This window comes from Pongo pygmaeus, chromosome 14, assembly GCF_028885625.2.
Source record: "Pongo pygmaeus isolate AG05252 chromosome 14, NHGRI_mPonPyg2-v2.0_pri, whole genome shotgun sequence".
In the NCBI taxonomy this organism is placed as follows: Eukaryota; Metazoa; Chordata; class Mammalia; order Primates; family Hominidae; genus Pongo; species Pongo pygmaeus.
In genome coordinates, this window is record NC_072387.2 from 86,593,319 (window position 1) to 86,611,593 (window position 18,275).

Sequence of the window (18,275 nt, forward strand, 5' to 3'; positions counted from 1 at the left end):
GGTGATACTTACATCATCAACCAACACCTCTAATTCATATTCATGAATTCCACCTCCTCCATAGACAGAGAAACCAACCACAACTATTCCAGGTTTGTCTACTGAAAAACAGATTGCATCAGGGGACCCGTTCCCAGTGTTCCAACTTCTGCCCTGACTTGTTTTTGTAAATCGGTTAGCACTAGCTTTTACAGACTGAAGAGAATTAAGTCCATCAACCTGTGAACAATAAAAGCAATTGTATCAGTAGTTTGTACACCTTTAACAAAACCATCCAAAGGTTTCTAAGAAGTCTAACAAAATAATCTTTATTTAATAAGTGGATATAAACATTCCTAAAGGTATGTTCTACTGAGAGATTAACTCACAATAAAACCAGATTTTATCAATCTAAATTCACAAATCAATGTCACTTGACAGTATTTTCTTCCTTTAGCCATATGAAACTATACTTTCCACTTAATTTATAATGTCAGAAGTACAAGCTTGTCTTATCAGTCATAACGTATGAATAAATCATCAGACTTTGAAAAGAGATGCTAAAAATTTCATCGAAATTCTATAGATCAACAGTTTTCAAACTATGCAACACAGAGCTCTAGAAATTCTGCAGACATAGGTGTGCAAGGAAGAGGTAAATTTATGGTTCCCCTCTTCAACCAGACTATGTCCTCTCTCTCCTCACCTGTGAATTTGCAAGTAAGACTTCATTTGAAGAAAATGGTCTATACCCTAAGATTGAATACTATGAATATATACAGTGATATTTTTGTAACAGCATTCAGTATTTGAATACATACACACACACATGTGCAACCATACTAATTATAGACTTTCACTAGAGAGGATCAGAGAACTTATTTTGGGTTGAAACCGCTCTTTTTATTTACAAAGCCTACTTCTCATCTAAGTTGGCTGCAGAATTTTGGGAGACTAAATAGGAAAAAAAAATGGAAGTTTATGATTCTAACAAAAATTGCAAACTGCTCTGAGAAAGAAATATTCATCTCTAAGCCAGGACCTGTGGAAACTCCCAAAGTTGTATACCAGGCACTCTGTAACTTTTGGTATTCCTTTTCATTGGAAAGGTAAGTTTAAAGGGGAGAACTCTTTAGTAAACTTTGGAAGGGGATCTACGCATTATAGACTCTCCTGCATCCTGCAGAGTATACTACCAAAGGAAGGTATTATAGACTAAATGAGTAAATGTAAAAAATTTAAAAATTTCTGACAAGGGCTTCAATAATCTCCGAGGCCAAACTCAAAGTTAACCAAGAAACTTAGAAAGTGCTTCCCAGGATGAGAGACTAAAATTAGCTCAAGTGTATGCGATGAACCATATGTATGCGAATTTCTTATGTATGAATTTCATACAATGAAATTCTAAAGGCTAAACTGTCACAATGAATCAATAATGTGTATATATTGGATGGGTTAATTCAGAATAGGTGTTAAAATAAATTTAAAAGAAAAAGCAAAGATTAGGAATTATAAAAGTAAAATAGAGAAAGGAAGTTCCTTGACAAGAACTTGGGAGCTAGGGCCACTGAATATATGCTGATTATTAAACATTCATTTGAATGATGTAAGATATTTCACATTAGGACATGATTTTCCAAACCAATCTACTGTCTGTTTTTTAGGAGGAAAAAACAGAAACATTCCCCAAATTCAGTCAAAACATTCAGTTAAGTTATAAGAAAGAGTAAGGCAGTGAAATGGAATAAAATAATGTTACTTTACAAAATGTAAAGGCACTTTCAAAGTGATTTTTCTCAAACATAGTATTTGATACTTTGAAAACTTCGCGATAATGTACAACTAAGCACAACAAAGTGAATGCATTTAATGCCACTGAACTGTACACATAAAAATGATTAGAATGGCAAATTTTATATTATGTATATTTTATTACAATTTCAAAAAACCTGTGATAGAGGTGAAATAAAAATTATTATTCCAATTTTAAATATGTATTTCTCTAATGTCAGTTGAGTGGGCAGAACTGAAGTCTAAACTTCGTTACCTTTCCCACACTACGTGTGCACTATGAGTAGGGCCTGACTTCAGCAACGTTACTCATCTCCCAGCAGTGAGAACTATCTTTGCTTTTCACGGGGCATGGTGGTGGGCTTGTGCAATGGGGCAGATGACAACCTGCTCTATGAGGAAAACGTATACTTTATATTCCTGTGGATGCTGGGTAAACTGGTGAGAGAAAAGTAACAAATCAGAGCAAGTAGGAGGTAGTGAGAAAGGCAAAAAAGAAAAACAATGCATTGAGGTTGCTAATCCAATGTGAAATTAGCTTCCACAAAGCCAAAATAGTTGAAAAAAGAAACTGCGTAAAAAACTTACACATGTGCTTTTTATCCAGTGTCAAAATATAATGTATTACCTCAGATCCCAGGGCTGACGCTGTCAGTTCACTGACAATGCTGGCCAGTAATCCACAGGTGTTAGAGACGAGGTGGGAGGAGAAGAGCTCGTTTTCTCTCCTCAGGCTGTTCCTGACTGGTAGTACAACAATGACCAGCATTTTCTCCAGAACTTCACGGAAGCTTGTCATCCCTGAGATATTCTCTTCACTCTATGATACATAAGAAAAAGTTCTAAGGTATTGTTTTATTTTCCTTCATAGGAGTACTCAATTTGAAAACCTTGTCTTTCTGATACTCTTAAAATTCAGACTTGAATCAGAGTCAATTTCTACAAATCTTTCTGGTTATATGTGGAGCCACCTTTCACTTAGAAGTTCTTTTTTGAATTATCTGTCTCTGTGTATCAAAGTACCATACATTTACAAAATGTTTTTATTAGCTTTGAGTCCTATTTTATTCTCTTATTTAACTTTCAATTTACAATCCTATATGACAGACAGAAAACTATTCTTTCCATTTAAAAAGCTTTTTTGGCTGGGTGTGGTGTCAGCAATACCAGCACTTTGGGAGGCTGAGATGGGAGGATCACTTGAGGCCAGGAGTTTGAGACCAGCTTGGGCAACATAGTAAGAACTTGTCTCTACAAAATGTTTTTTTAAAAAGTTAGCCGGGTGTGGTGGTATGTGCCTACAGCCCCAGCTACTTGGGAGGCTGAGGTGGGAAGATCGTTTGAGTCCAGGAGGTTAAGGTTGCAGTAAACTGCGATGGCGCAACTGCACTGTAGACTGGGTGACAGAATGAGCTCGTCTTAAAAAACAAAAATAAAAAGCTTTTTCTATAGGACAAGATCTTAATCTGAGATAATAAATTCTAGTATATTTAGCTGTAATGCAACTCTAGTCTGTGTAAATCAATTTTTTAACAAAATTCTTTTTGTACACACATATGATTCCTATGTAGTTTTATAATTTCTACTGTATTTGTTTTCCTAAGTGGAGATAAGAAAATTCCAACCCCTACTGGTAGAAAAATTTCAAAAAGTCACAGTCTCAATAAAGGAAAAATACTTTATTTTTCAGAAAAAAGGGAAAAGGTGATTAATTTAGCTGATTTCCAGCATGAAAATGATTTATGTAAATGTTTCCTATATCTATTATTTACAGTGCTTATTTTAATATACCAAAGTGTTATTAAGTAGATATTTTAAAAATCCTTTATTTTCTTATCATTCTATCTTAGAAATCTAAAATATTATATTAGAATGTAAAGTATCTGCAACTTACCTTCAAATGGTTCAGGAAAAACAAATATGTAGGTATTCATTGTATAACTGTCAAATTTTTTTAAAGGTGAGTGATTAAACCGTTAGAGCAAAAAAAACTTCATTTTATAGGTAAATATGAACATTTTTCAAAAATATTATTTCAAAAAACGGATGTCATTCATTAAATAATCATTTTGTAAATATACTTAAAAATACAGAAGAATAAGCACCAAGCTAAACACGCTTAGCTTGGTTTGTTTACGGTTTTATTGCCTCTGTATAACAGAGGCAATAAATAAAACCATTTACAGTTTTATTGCCTCTGTATAAAAGAGATTTCAGAGACAGACCTACCTGGCTGAGTTTCTCCATATGTGCCACCAAAAGGGGAAAACGATGAACTAGTGTTGAGTCGTTCTCTGTACTAACTTGTTTAACAATTGATCGTAGTAATACTTCTCCATCATATGCAATCGGGAAGATGGAAGTCAGCTTAACAGACGTGTGACACAGAGCTGACATAACAGCTGCAAGGAGTCGGCTACTTGATGTCTTGAAGTTTGCTTCTTGGATATCCTTTTAAAAACAAAAATATGCCCCCCCCCCACCAAAAAATATAGCATCAGTATAATCTAAGTTTCTGAATATATAAAAGGTAAACCATCTTTTAAATTATACCAAAATTTTCTGTCACTCGGTCATTTAAATTGTCTTGTTATAGAATAATACTACATCTATACATTAAAAAACAATTGTTTAAGTTACTATTCAATGAAGATGAAAAATTGAGTCTGGTCAAGAAAAATCAGGCTCCTGTCCTCTAGTAAATGAGCATTTTTATATTTTCATATCCTCACAATCACAGTATTCTCTAGTACTGTTTCAAAGGAAGATGCCAAAAAGGCCCCAATTAGAATGTATCTAAGGTATTTTCAATAAGGACTGAGACTATTTTTCTCAAATAATAAATGATGCAAATTACAAATCTGTGCTATTACAAGCACATTTCACTAAGGTCACAAAATTACATTATCACATTCCACAATTTATCAAGAAAAATTAGTAGCATACTTATAAAATTTTATTAAAAAGCATTAAAGCCAACACAGGATATCCTAATTCACAAAATTGTGTACACATTACCTAGTTCTTCAAACATCTGTGTTACAAAGTTAAACATAAAAGCAGAGTAATATTCCATATGTTAAACCAACATTTGCTAAATCTAGCCTGTTCTGTAGCAAAGAAGAGAAGAACCATATCAGACTGGGAAGGTTCAGAGTGAGAGAGTAATTAAGTTGTGCACTAGTCCAGGCAATAATCTTGCCCCTGGAAATTGAGTGGTAAAATATACTACTCTGCTACATGGATGCAAAGTTGCCTGGGATGCATTAGTGATGACAATGATTTTTTCACGAAGGAGGGCGGGAAGGCCTAGGACTTCCAGTACACTGCTGAACATAAGTGGTGAGTGTAGATACCACGTGTCTTGTTTCCAAACTTAGGGGCATATTCAGATTTCACCAGTAAGTGGGATGTTGTTAGTGAAGATTTTTTTGTAAATATCTTTTTATCAGATTTAGGAGTTTCCTTATATCCTACTTTCCTGAAAGGTTTTCATCATTGAGTAACTGCTAGTTTCATCAACCACTGTTCCTGTAGCTATTGAGGAAATCATCAATTTGCCTTCTTTTTTCAGTTAACATGGTAAATTACATCGATTTTCAATTATTTAACTAAGCATTTCTAAGATAAATCCCACTTGGTCATGATATATTGTTTACATGTTCAATTTGGTTTGATAATATTTTTAAGAGCATCTATGTTTCTGAGTGATATTCATCTGTAACTTTTCCTTGTAGTATCTTAGTTAGGTTTTGGTATAGGATAAAGCTAACCTCATAAAATTAGTTGGGAAGTGTTGCCTCCTATATTTTCCAAAAGACTTTGTAAAAGGTTGACATTATTTCTTTCTTAAATGTTTAACAGAATTCGTAAATGACAATATTTGAACTTGAAATTTTCTTTGTGGCAAAGCTTTTGATAATTTTTAAATGGATATGAGGCAATTCAGATTTTTCTACTTCTTAATGTGTTAGTTTTGATAAAATTATATTTTTCAAGGAATTTGTCAACTTCCTCTAAGGCTGAAAAATTCACCGGTATAAAGTTGTTTATAGTGATATTCCCTATTTCTTTTTTTTTTTTTTTTTTTTTTGAGATGGAGTATCACTCTGTCACCCAGGCTAGAATGCAGTGGCACAATCTTGCCTCAATGCAACCTTCACCTCCTGCCTTCAAGCAATTCTCGTGCCTCAGCCTCCCGAGTAGCTGAGATTACAGCTGTGCGCCACCATACCTAGCTAATTTTTGTATTTTTGGTAGAGACTGGGTTTTGCCATGTTGGTCAGGCTGGTCTCGAACTCCTGACCTCAAGTGATCCACCCACCTCAGCCTCCCAAAGTGCTGGGATTACAGGCATGAGCCACCATGCCCGGCGAACCCCTATTTCATTTCTGATTATGGTATTTCATGTTTTTTTCTTTCTCTCTTCTCTCCCAATCAGGTTTGCTAGGAGTTTACCAACTTTTTTCCTTCAAAAACCAACTTTTAGCTGTGTTGATTTTCTCTACTTTCTATTTCATTGATTTCTGCTTTTATCTTTATTATTTCCTTCCTTCCTTCTAACTTTGGGTTAGATTTGCTTTTCCTTCTAGATTCTTAACATAGGTCACTGATTTTAAACCTTTCTTCTTCATATAAGCATTTAAGGGTATAAAGATCTCTTTTAAGCAATGCTTTAGCTAAATCCCACAAATTCTGATATTATGTTTTTATCCTTCTATGTGAAACATTTTAAAATTTCCTTTATAACTTCTTCTTTGATCAACTGCTTACTTAGAAGTGCTGTCATTTTCCAAATGTTTGGTGCTTTTTCTTGATATCCTTTGCTACTGATTTTTACTTTAATTCTATTGTGGTCTGAAAATATATTCTTTCACATTTTAATCTTTTGAACTTTATTAAGACTTATTTTATGGTCTAGCATACGATCTACCTTAGTGAACGGTCTGAAATATTTCTTTTAAAAATCATGTGTATTGAAAAGACTATATATTTTGCAGTTTCATATCCTGTTTTATAAATGTCAAATCAAGGTGGTTGACAGTACTGTTCAAATCTGCATCACTGATTTTTTTGGCCTAGTTCCTCTATTAATTACTGAAAGAGGAGTGTTAAAGTCCCCAGCTGTCAATGTGAATCTATCTCTCCCTGTAGTTCTGTCAGTGTTTTGCCTCAGGTGTTGTGAAACTCTGTGACTTGGTGCATAAAGGTTTACAAAGGTTGTGGCTTCCTCATGAATGAATGAACAATGCTAGTATGCCTGTTCTCTCAGCTCTCTCTACTTCCTGTTCTCACAGATGAGGGTGGCGGGGGCCTCCTGGTGCTATCCCTCCTCTCCCCTGGTCACTATGGTTCTTTTCCTCTCTCCCTCTCTCAGAATCACTCACTCCAATTCAAAAAGCAATCAGCAACTGTACAATGTGCCTACCAATTTTGTAACTAAAAGATGATGAAGCAGATTTAAAAAATGTTAAACTTTGCTTATATAAGTCATGTACACCAAATGATTTCCTAATTTATCTTTTACACAAGTTAAGAAGATAGGGCAAATGCAATTTATTTTCTTGAAGAGTATTAAGCAATATATCAGATTTTCAACTAACATTTTACAAACTTAAATTACCTGATCCAAACAATTCAGCAGATCACAAAGGCAAGCCCACTGTAAGGCAGGAGTTGGGTAGAAAGAATGAAAGCAGGCAGTGAAAGTATTATGACATTCCTGAAGGACAGCTTCTAGGAGACTCAAGGGTTGACTGAGATATCCTTGAGGATCATTATCCAATTTCACCATGCAGTGATCAACTCCTTCTGATAAAATTTTTCTTAACAAAGTTCTGGTTTTTCCAATACACTCTGCTAATTTGCTAGTTTCTTCTACAACTGCTTTTCCTGTAGCTTTGAGGGGGAAAAAAGCAGATTGGTAATTAAGCAAAATATTAAATATGCATGAAAACAATCAATATAATTCAGTAATTCCCTATACAGCTAAGTATCACAAGTACTAATATCTTAGAAATGAAACAACTTAGAGATTAAGTGTAGTCCCAAATTATTTTTTTAATCTAAATGGGACGGGGAATAAAAACCTAGTTTCAGCATTTAAGTCCAAATTGCTTGTTCAAAATATTTCTGTTTGACAGAATTTGTTTAAAATTAAACTTTATTAGATTATTTAACTTTGGCCCACTATTACTTTTTGTATCAGAATGACATGTAATCTATTTTATTCTTTATAAGCAAATACATAAGTATCATAGCAAGCTGACTTTCTCCCCTCATTTTAGAAACAGCTTAAACGCAGCTGGGGGTCATAAACTCTCAGTTATCTCAAAGTAAATCTTCTCAATGTCTCTAATATTTTCTCCCTACAGTCATTTAAAAAAAATGCATCATACCTGACACTGGGTAAATTTCACAGGTATAGACACGCAATAACCTCAGACAACAGGTACCCACAAAGCGCAGTCTCTCTAAATCTAGAAGTGTAGCTGTGAACTGGAATCCTTTTAATCCTCTAAGTTCTTCAACTCCTAAGACTAAGGTGGTCCAGCTCCAGTGAAGAATACTCAACAATGACTCAAAACATTCCTAATCCAGAATATGAAAAAACAGACAACAATTAATTCAAATGATACCATAAACTGAATCAAATGGAAAGGCAATGGTAGACAACTTCAAAACTTTCTCTTGAATTTTTTTACTGAGTTTTTTAATTGAATTTTTTTACTGAGCCCAAGACACTTTTATAGTTCATTTATTAAATTACCCTTAACAGTAACTTTGAAGTTTGTTACAAAAAAGGTAAAGTAGTTAAGCATTTATAAAAACAACATTCTTCAATATTTACCTATTTAAAAATAAATTTTTCAGTGTTCCTGCTACCAAGCCATCTAGCTTATCATATAAACAAGGGAAAAATGAGAAACACTTATAAAACAATGCATGTTTACTTGAAAGACAAATAAAGCTTTTTACAGTCACTGTAGTAAAAAATAAAATAGAGTTTTAGTGTTAGATATCAGTGACAGCATCAAATAACTTATGTCTATATATTAAAATTTGCCATACAAACTATAGTCAATTTTTGATAAATACATTAATAGAAGATAAAAATTGACTAGAAAATACTAAAAAATTTCTATTTTGATTATTTAAAATTCTAGCATGTGAGTTTAAGATGGTAGATTTTCTTTGCAGTTCTAGTCTTCTGGTTTTATCATGGTTACATGATGACAGATACCACCTGAATCTCAAAGCAGAGCACTTACTGCCCCAATCCCACCAAATCCCAGAGCTCTTGAAAACGAGTTTATAGATTCAATTTTTTTTTTTTTTTTTTGAGATAGAGTCTTCCTCTATCACCCAGACTGGAATGCAATGGTGTGATCATGGGTCACTGCAACCTCAACCTCCTGGACTGAAGCTATCCTCTCACCACCTCAGCCTCCCAAGCAGCTGGGACTACAGGTGTGCACCACCATACCTAGCTAATTTTCAAGTTTTTTTAGATGGGGGTTTCACTATATTGCCCTGGCTGGTCTTGAACTCCTGAGCTCAAGCAACCCTCCTGCCTCGGCCTCCAAAAGTGCTGGGATTATAGGTATGAGCCAATGTGCTCAGCCCTATAGTTTACCTTTTAAAGAAATGACTGAATAAGTTTTGTATATAAAGTCTACAATTACCTAACGACCACAAAACCACTTAGACATAAATACAAAGGGGTTACCAAGCACAGAAAAATGAGATCACTAAAGAAAGCATAACAGAATCAAAGATCCTTATTTGAATCAAAAGACACCAAACTCAACTTCATACTAATAGGATGCAAAGTTACCAAGAAGCCAAAGTTCTCATAGTCTTTTATTCAAAGCACAAGCTCTACAAACTGCCATGGCTCTTTAGGAAGGTCAACTTTGAGAGGATATACCAAAATTTAAATGGGCATATTTCCAGTAGAAGTATGCACATAAGTACACAAGTATTTAAAGATACATGTGTATAGATGCTCACGAAGCAAGATGAAATAGTAAAAAATGAGAATCAAAGTGGTTCTTTGATAGGTATCAGGTTGAATAAATTAGAATAATGATACGCAAAAGGAAAAGATTGACAGAGCCAAATGTACTGCCAGGGAAGGATGTCCATGATATATAATAAGAAATTTTCTAAAAAAGATGAAAACTGTTAAGTATCATAAGAAACAAGCATGTTGTAGAGCATCCTGTATTTGATACACACTAATAAGTTTTTTTTTTTATTTTTATTTTATTTTATTTATTTATTTATTTATTTTTTTTTCTTTTATTATTAGTATTATTATTATTATTATCATCAAAAAGTGGGCGAAGGACATGAACAGACACTTCTCAAAAGAAGACATTTATGCAGCCAAAAAACACATGAAAAAATGCTCACCATCACTGGCCATCAGAGAAATGCAAATCAAAACCACAATGAGATACCATCTTACACCAGTTAGAATGGCAATCACTAATAAGTTTTTTTGCATATAAAAATGGTCTGGGAAGGCCGGGTGCGGTGGCTCACGCCTGTAATCCCAGCACTTTGGGAGGCCGAGGTGGGTGGGTCATGAGGTCAGGGGTTCGAGACCAGCCTGACCAACATGGTGAAACCCTGTCTCTACTAAAAATACAAAAATTAGCTGGGCATGGTGGCAGGCCCCTGTAATCCCAGCTACTCAGGAGGCTGAGGCAGGAGAATTGCTTGAACCCGGGAGCTGGAGGTTCCAGTGAGCCAAGATCGCACCACTGCACTCCAGCCTGGGTGACAGAGCGAGACTCTGTCTCAAAAAAAAAAAAAAAAAAAAAAGGTCTGGGAAGATACACACCAAAATGTAAATAGTAGAAATAGTAGGTATATATGGTGATCATGAGAATGGGGGAAAAAGCTTTCATATACTTTTACCATACTTTTATCTCATTCCTATCAGGAATATATATTCACCTGGTGGGTTAAAAAATAAATTTAAAACGGAAAGAAACATTCTTCCTATGCATTTTACTAATATGAAAGACTACTAGCTATATTAATAAATCACATTCAGATGGTGCCTTACAGTTCCAAAAACATCTTATACCCCTTATCTCATTAGAAATTCAAAATGCTATGACGTAATTTACTTAGGTAACATACATAAGAATCCTCAATTAATACATGAGAGATCAAGACCTTAATTTATACTTCCATTTATTTACATCATGTTGGCTTTCCATTCTGCACTGTTAACCTCAATGGCACTGTGCTTCTTCATGTGTACTATGTGGATGGCAAGTGGTTCAACAAACTTCCTAGTTAGATATGCAACTCTTCCACCTAGTTCCTCAAGTAGTAACAATGCTTTTTTGGGCCAGCACCATACTTAACTTTTCCTTCATTTTCTAATTTATTCAGCAGATGCATTCATATATGATTTATTAGAAAAGCAAATAGTTATTTATTTCAAAAACAGCAAGGCCAATTCATCTAGTCATGTTAAAATCATAGGCAACACCTCCATTTTTCTATGATTTAAAGTATACATTATCTGTGGTCTAGAATATAAATGCTAATACAAAACCAAATCTGAGTTTATAAATCTAGGCTGAGATAGAAGAGCAGCTAAACTCTAAACATCAAAATGTATCTGAGGACTGAAGACAAAAGCTGAAATTTTTTAAAAAATGGCTTACCACTGAGACAGTTCTTGCAAAAGACCTCTTTAAAATGTGTACAGGTTCACTGGTTTGCTGTTTGCCTTTTGAAGCACTGCCATCACTGGTTGGAAGTCTAAAGGTAGTAGACACATATAAAATTATGTTAGAAAGTCCAATGTCATTTTTTCCTTTTAAAGTATATTATACATTTTTGAATGGGAAAATAAATTATATATTTAATTTTTTTTGCCAGGTAAAATGCCAATACAGGGCTTTTTTGAAACATTTTTCCAAGCTAAACAAAGCTTTTAGCATATGGGCACTTCCTTTAAATCCTACCTTTGCAAGACTGAGTAGTAGAGGCTTTTTCCTCTTATTAGAGAACATATATAACGTATATAACATGTAACTTATATTCTCTAGTAATGCTACTATCAATGCTGTTATTTAAAAGTTATTCAACCAGTGAGTACCTGGGAGTAGTCCAATGCAACACATTATGTTTGTAGAGCTACATACTACAAACAGTAACTATAACAGATTGCACATTGCATAAAAACCAAACAAACGAAAATCCCTTTTGGGGAAAAATAAGGTTTGTAACCACTAAGTGATTACCAGAAAGAAAGACAGGGAGATAGAATCACTGTTCTAGACCATTTCCTTTGATTTTTTACTGCTTAATGAATGACAACATTTTTTAGTGACGGTTTATATTTGTTGAATTCTTTATTCTAAAAGTATTGCCGTAGTCTAGAAATAAATAAGGCACACACAGGCATATGCCTTTATACATGCTTAAATTATTGTAAGTTAAAATTTTTAAATAATATTAAAAATATAGTAAATATTATATGAGCAAGTTATTATTTGGTATTTCAGCTAAAGGTGAAAATTTACCAACAGTAGGGAATTTTCCAACTCATTTTATCAGTCTTATAAGACTTCAATATATCAACCAGGCCTGCATCTATAGTCCTCCCCACCTTCCCTGCAATCTCACTTCTCCAAGACAAATTTTACTCTTTTATAACATTTGAAATTAGTAAGACAATCAATGGATAGATTTTTTTTAAAGTCAATAAAATATTGTTATTGGTAAAATACAGATAATCTGAGTAATCAGGCAAAGTTTGAAATTAAGCCTGTGTGGAAAATGTTTAAAAATATACAAAATATTAACTGTTTTTGTTAAATATATTTATAGTTCTACCAGCATATTATAATTTGCTGAATGCTTCAAATAATTTCTCCCTATTATGCCACGTTTTGTAATGATTCTACTTCATTATAGCAAAATAATAAACCATACTAATTCAGTATAAATATGCTAAGTACCTGTATAATAACTGAGGTATCTGACCCGCATTAACATCTGTACCATTATTTGATTTCTTTGAACTCTTGAACTGGAAAACAACCCTAAGAAGAGAAAACAATGATACCAAAAACAAGATGATCATTACAGGAAATAAGAAATTTAAGAAACATGTTTTCAAATCTTATGTCAATGAAAATGATTCACTCTTTTAAATAAAGAAAAGCAAAAAGGTATTTTCTAGATTTTCATTCTAGCTCTGAATGGGTTAGTAAAATGAAAGAACTGAACGTGATTGGACTCCTAAATGAGTAGCTGTCCTGTCCCTCCTAGCTCTCCAACTCAGCTTTAACCACAGCAGTAAACTTCTAAAATTTCTGCTTACAAGTAGTAGTATAATATCTGCTTGACTAGCTGCATGATAAGCTTTAGCCTCAGTGTGCCATGACATTCCAAGTCTGAATGAACTGTCTATGAAAATCATACAGTCCAGGGTCAAAGTAGTCTCTTAGTTCTAAATACATTCTTAAGTTGATGCACACAACAACAGATGTGATTCTTCTACAGTAGTCTCCTTGAATATTCAGCAACAGGAAATTCACCTCACAAATAAGTCTACTTCTTTTTTGGTCAGCTTTGTTATGAATTGACCTGCACTGGAATATATACTGTTATATAACTTCAACCGATTTCAAATAGTTTATGCTCAGGAGTAATCAAGAATAAACTGAATTTATCTTGCAAATGATAGTCCTTTAGAATACATAAATCATAGTAATAGAATATCTGAAATGTTGGATTTAGAGTCAACAGGTTACAGGTCTGACCTTGGTTTTAACCACATGACTCTCAGGAAATAGCAAATAATTTCACCTTTTTATTTCTCTAGTCCCTGGAGTATAAAATGGGGCTAATAACTGCTTCACAAAGCTATTGAGGGCATCAAATCAGATAAAACATAAGGAAGTATGAACTGAAAAGTACTCTATACATGAAAGTTATTTTAAAACAGCAACATTTTCCCTACATTTTATTAAAATAACACACATTGCTGAAGCTTTGAAATTTTAAACTGTTTTCTCATGCACTATCAAATTTAATATCACATATCTACTTCTTTTTTACGGTTCCAAACTCCTCATTATCCTTGTCACCTTCCTCTATATAATTTCTAATTTGGTAATCAAGTTCATAAACAATGTAATACCCAGAAATATATACAAATACCATCTGACGGGAGCAAAGTACAGTGGTCTTATTATCTCCTTGTTCTGTCTAGACCTCAATTTGGCATGAGGTTACATGAACTTAATTTTTAGCAGTTATATTATGCTCTACTCTTCCTAAGCTTTTGAATCCTGCTGAAAGTCCTCTGAATTTTCAAAACAATATTCCTCTAACAAAAATAAGAATTGCTTAAGTAACACTTGGGCATTTACTTACCCATCATCTGTGGTAATAGATGCCTGTCCATGAGATCCACAGTCACTGCTGGGTCCTGACACTCGAGCCCATGCTACATACCACCACCCAGCTTGCAGGAGAACAGGCTCATCAAACATCATTGCATATTTTTCTCTGAGAAAAAATTAGTGAGCCAAAGACAATATTTTCTTACTTCTCTGTCACATATATTTATTTTTTCAAAATCCCTTATGAACAAAAACATGAAACTAACTGTATTATAAAATTCTTATCAAACAACATTAAAAACACTCTAAGAAGTCTGCACAAGAACGCAAGCAAATATAGTTATTTGTGTTATGGTGATAGAATTACATTTCTTCCTCTTCTTCTTGAATTCTACAATAACCTTAAATGTTATAAGACTTTCATATTAAAATAAGATAGAATGTTTTAAACTGATATTAAAAAACATGCAAATTTTGCTGGAAAATAAAAATCTGAACTTTAGTTTTAAAGCTCATTCATTCAGCTAAACTGTTTTGAGAGGCAGCATATTAAGAAAATGGCCCTGGAGTCAGGCGGCCTGGGTTCAGGGCCCAGCTCTGTGACCTGCTAGCAGGGCAACGCAGGGCAAGTTACTCTATCCTCTCAGTACCTTAGCTTCTTCACCTGAAAACTGGGGTGAAAATAATATCTTGCTCATAGGGTTGTCCTTTAGAATGAATTAAGTCAGATAGGTGTTTGGAGTCTGTCACATAATATCTATACAAACATTATTAATTTAGAAGAAGAAAAAAGACAATAAATAAGGGCATCTTCTAAAAGATATAAACAAGTTACAAAGTACTAGGTAACAGAGTGGAAAGAATGTTTATTGGTTGTAGCTGGAATTGAAAGAAGAATAAAGGGCATTTAAAGAAGCAGGAGAATGTCATGAAAAAATCTGTAGAGGTATGGAAGTACAAAAGAGGTCAGGAAATGACAAGGTGTTCATTATTAATTTCATTAATGCATTAAGACAGCTATAGAAGAGTAGCGGTAGAAAGTCAAAAAAGATGCTGGATGTCATGGAAATCCTTTAATGCTCCCAATGCCTTAGGAGTCTGGGCTTTGTATATAAGCTAATGAAGAAATCCTAGATGATTCTGTATAAATGAAACTGTGCTTTATATTTTCGACTCAAACTCATATGGTCAAAAACAAATGGCAGCCAGGCACAGTGGCTCATTCCTGTAATCCCAGCACTTTCAGCGGCCAAGGCAGGACAACCACTTGAGGTCAGGAGTTCGAGGTCAGCCTGGCCAGCATGGTAAAACCCCATCTCTACTAAAAATACAAACATTAGCCAGGCCTGGTGACATGCGACTGTAGTCCCAGCTACTCAGGAGGCTGAGGCATGAGAATCGCTTAAGCCCGGGAGGCAGAGGTTGCAGTGAGCTGAGATCACACCACTGCACTCCAGCCTAGGTGACGGAGTGAGACTCTGTCTCAAAAATAAAAATAAATAAATAAATAAATAAATACAGCAAATGACAATGGCTTTGCTGAAAATTAATCAATTGGCTTTCTTAAAATTTTCCCTAATATTCATTTGTATAAAACACTAAAGGTTACTAAAAAAATCTTGCGATATTAGTTAATGTCTAAGGAATAGTCAAAATTTTCTTTAGATTTACTCTTTTGTTTTCAAAAGTATTTATATCTTGTACAAGCAAAGTCAATATCTTATGATCATCCTTGTTTCTGAAAATATACATTTTCACTAGCAAAAAAACCTACAAGATTTTCTTAAAATAGTTATTGTTGGGAAACTTAGCACACTATTACTACTATGAAGCTCAGTTTATAATTTTTCTTATAATATTCCCTGCTTCAAACCAGGGAATACTGATCATAACACAATGTTGAGATAATTCTTAGGATTACATAGAGAGGACTGATAAACTGTAAGTATCTTCTTACTTAATGGACCTTCACAAACAAACATACTAATTTTTATAAACTCCCAAAAGGTTTCAGTAAAGCTAATCACCTCCCCAAGTGTGTTATTATCAAATATATTCTACCAGCATGATGTCAGAGTACATGGGTAATCTGAATTATGGTCAAATATGACCACTTGACACCAATTATTTATTACCTGTAATGTTAGGAGTAATAAATAACTGTATTATTACTAGAACACCAGCACACTAGGTATTCTGTAAGAGATGCATGAAAGTAAAGGTGTGTAAAATATATGCATATTTCCATTTTTATCTTCAATATTGAAACAGTTGAATTAACTTATGAAATAAATTTATGAAGTATATTATTAGTTTTAATTCAGCATTTTTGAAAGCAATACTTATATTGCTTAATATATAATTTAATTTCTCAAGCATTTCATATTCATAGCAGATTTAAAACTTCCTTTTAAAGTACGTTTATTCATTTATAATAAATTTTTAATATTAAGTATGCAAGAGTTACAATGAATAATGCACAAATTATTTACCTAGCAGCACAGTCATAAGCCAATACATCAGTCTCTGCAAGAAGGTCACCATCGGTTTCATGATCTCCTCCATCAGGACCCAATTCAAACAGCTAAGGAAAGGAGAAAGACAATCATTTATATAAATCAGCTATACATATCTGATGAACAATGTGTTCATAATTTTGTGCATGATCAATGTATGCTGGACCATACCAAATGTAAAAAATCAGAGTACCTGCTTTTTTAACATTACTATGTGAAATACACAAACAGATGTATTTAAATTAGGAAACAAGGTTTTATGGCCTACATTAATCTCTGTTTTCCTAATTTATATATTCATCTATTTACATCAAATGCTCTAAACAGTTCTATACAAGTTTTGTACCTAATATATACAGCTGAAAAAGGTGAGAGAACTCAAACAAAAAAATTTTAACTAAGTGAGTCTCTCACTAAGTGAGATTCGACCTCATTCTAAATGAGGTAGAATGTTGCTTCATCACTTACTAGCTGTGAGATCCTGGGACCTAGTTTCCTCATCCATAAAAGGTGGGTGGATACTAACAGTTCCCATCTCACAGTACTTTTAAAAATTAAGTGAATACTGTAGAATTCTTAAAAAAACAAACAATAAAAAAGGGTAGAGAAATATTAGCTACAGAGAGAGAAGAGTAACGTAAGAATCCTTAAAAACAATAGGTAACAAAATATAGTTTGAAGTAATATGGCATGAGAAAAAGATAGATGAAAAGCATGAAAAAAATGGCTCTTAAAAAAGAGGGGAAGATCCTCTGGGTAAGAAAAAAACAGAAAAGATATCCAATACAAAAAGGTTATGAAATTAAGTGAAAATAAGAATTATGAGGAAGAGGTCTTTTTAAAAAATGTCTTTTTTTTTTTAAGAAAAAAAACCTTTTTCCTCTGGATAATTATGGAAGGTGAATTGCAAGAGAGGCAGATAAAGATTCAAATGCATTAAAATTTACTGGACAAGTACCGTGCTAGGTGTCTAAATTTTTAAATTATATGCTAATGACTTAGAAATCTTTCTCCAGCTCAGCTCTTATTCTCAACAGTCATTGGATTCCCTTTGTCCTACTAGTTCTATACCTTCCTCCTGCCTTCTCTGTTCTGGTTAATGGTCTTTCATTCACCTAATCTCTCAGATAAAAAGTCTGAAATAGGCCGGGCCTGGTGGCTCACACCTGTAATCCTAGCACTTTGGGAGGCTGAAGCAGGCAGATCATACGAGGTCACGAGTTTGACACCAGCCTGGTCAACATGGTGAAACCCCATCTCTACTAAAAATACAAAAATTAGCTGGGCGTGGTGGCACATGCCTGTAGTCCCAGCTACTCAGGAAGCTGAGGCAGAAGAATTGCTTGAACCCAGGAGGCAGAGGCTGCAGAGAGCTGAGATGGCATCACTGCACTCCAGTGTGGGCTACCAAAGAGACTTCAAAAAAAAATAGTCTGAAATAATCCTTTTTCCATATTTCTCTGCCATTAACGTATCTATTCTCTTACTGGTACCAAAGCTTGTCAATTCAACCATATTCCCTATTGCTGGCTGGAATATTTTAACAACTAATTAGTCTTATCTCCATTCTCTCCTTCTTCTAACCCATTTTCCACAAAGTTGA

The 18,275-nt window shown here is 34.0% G+C and overlaps 1 protein-coding gene across 28 annotated transcripts in view; it reads right to left on the reverse strand.

Annotated features, from left to right (window-relative positions):
* Positions 1-18,275, reverse strand: part of MYCBP2 (MYC binding protein 2) — a 275,983-nt gene that overhangs the window by 132,695 nt on the left and 125,013 nt on the right. For 27 of the 28 annotated variants that reach the window (XM_063650979.1, XM_054446938.2, XM_054446937.2 and 24 more), the window contains 9 exons: positions 16,649-16,740; positions 14,188-14,322; positions 12,765-12,848; positions 11,463-11,559; positions 8,169-8,361; positions 7,394-7,668; positions 4,000-4,221; positions 2,399-2,590; positions 13-219 (listed from right to left, as the gene is read on the reverse strand). In XM_063650979.1, the coding sequence (XP_063507049.1) occupies positions 13-219; positions 2,399-2,590; positions 4,000-4,221; positions 7,394-7,668; positions 8,169-8,361; positions 11,463-11,559; positions 12,765-12,848; positions 14,188-14,322; positions 16,649-16,740 (1,497 nt within the window). The remainder of the gene's footprint in view (positions 1-12; positions 220-2,398; positions 2,591-3,999; positions 4,222-7,393; positions 7,669-8,168; positions 8,362-11,462; positions 11,560-12,764; positions 12,849-14,187; positions 14,323-16,648; positions 16,741-18,275) is intronic. The other variant, XM_063650974.1, reaches the window with a different exon arrangement.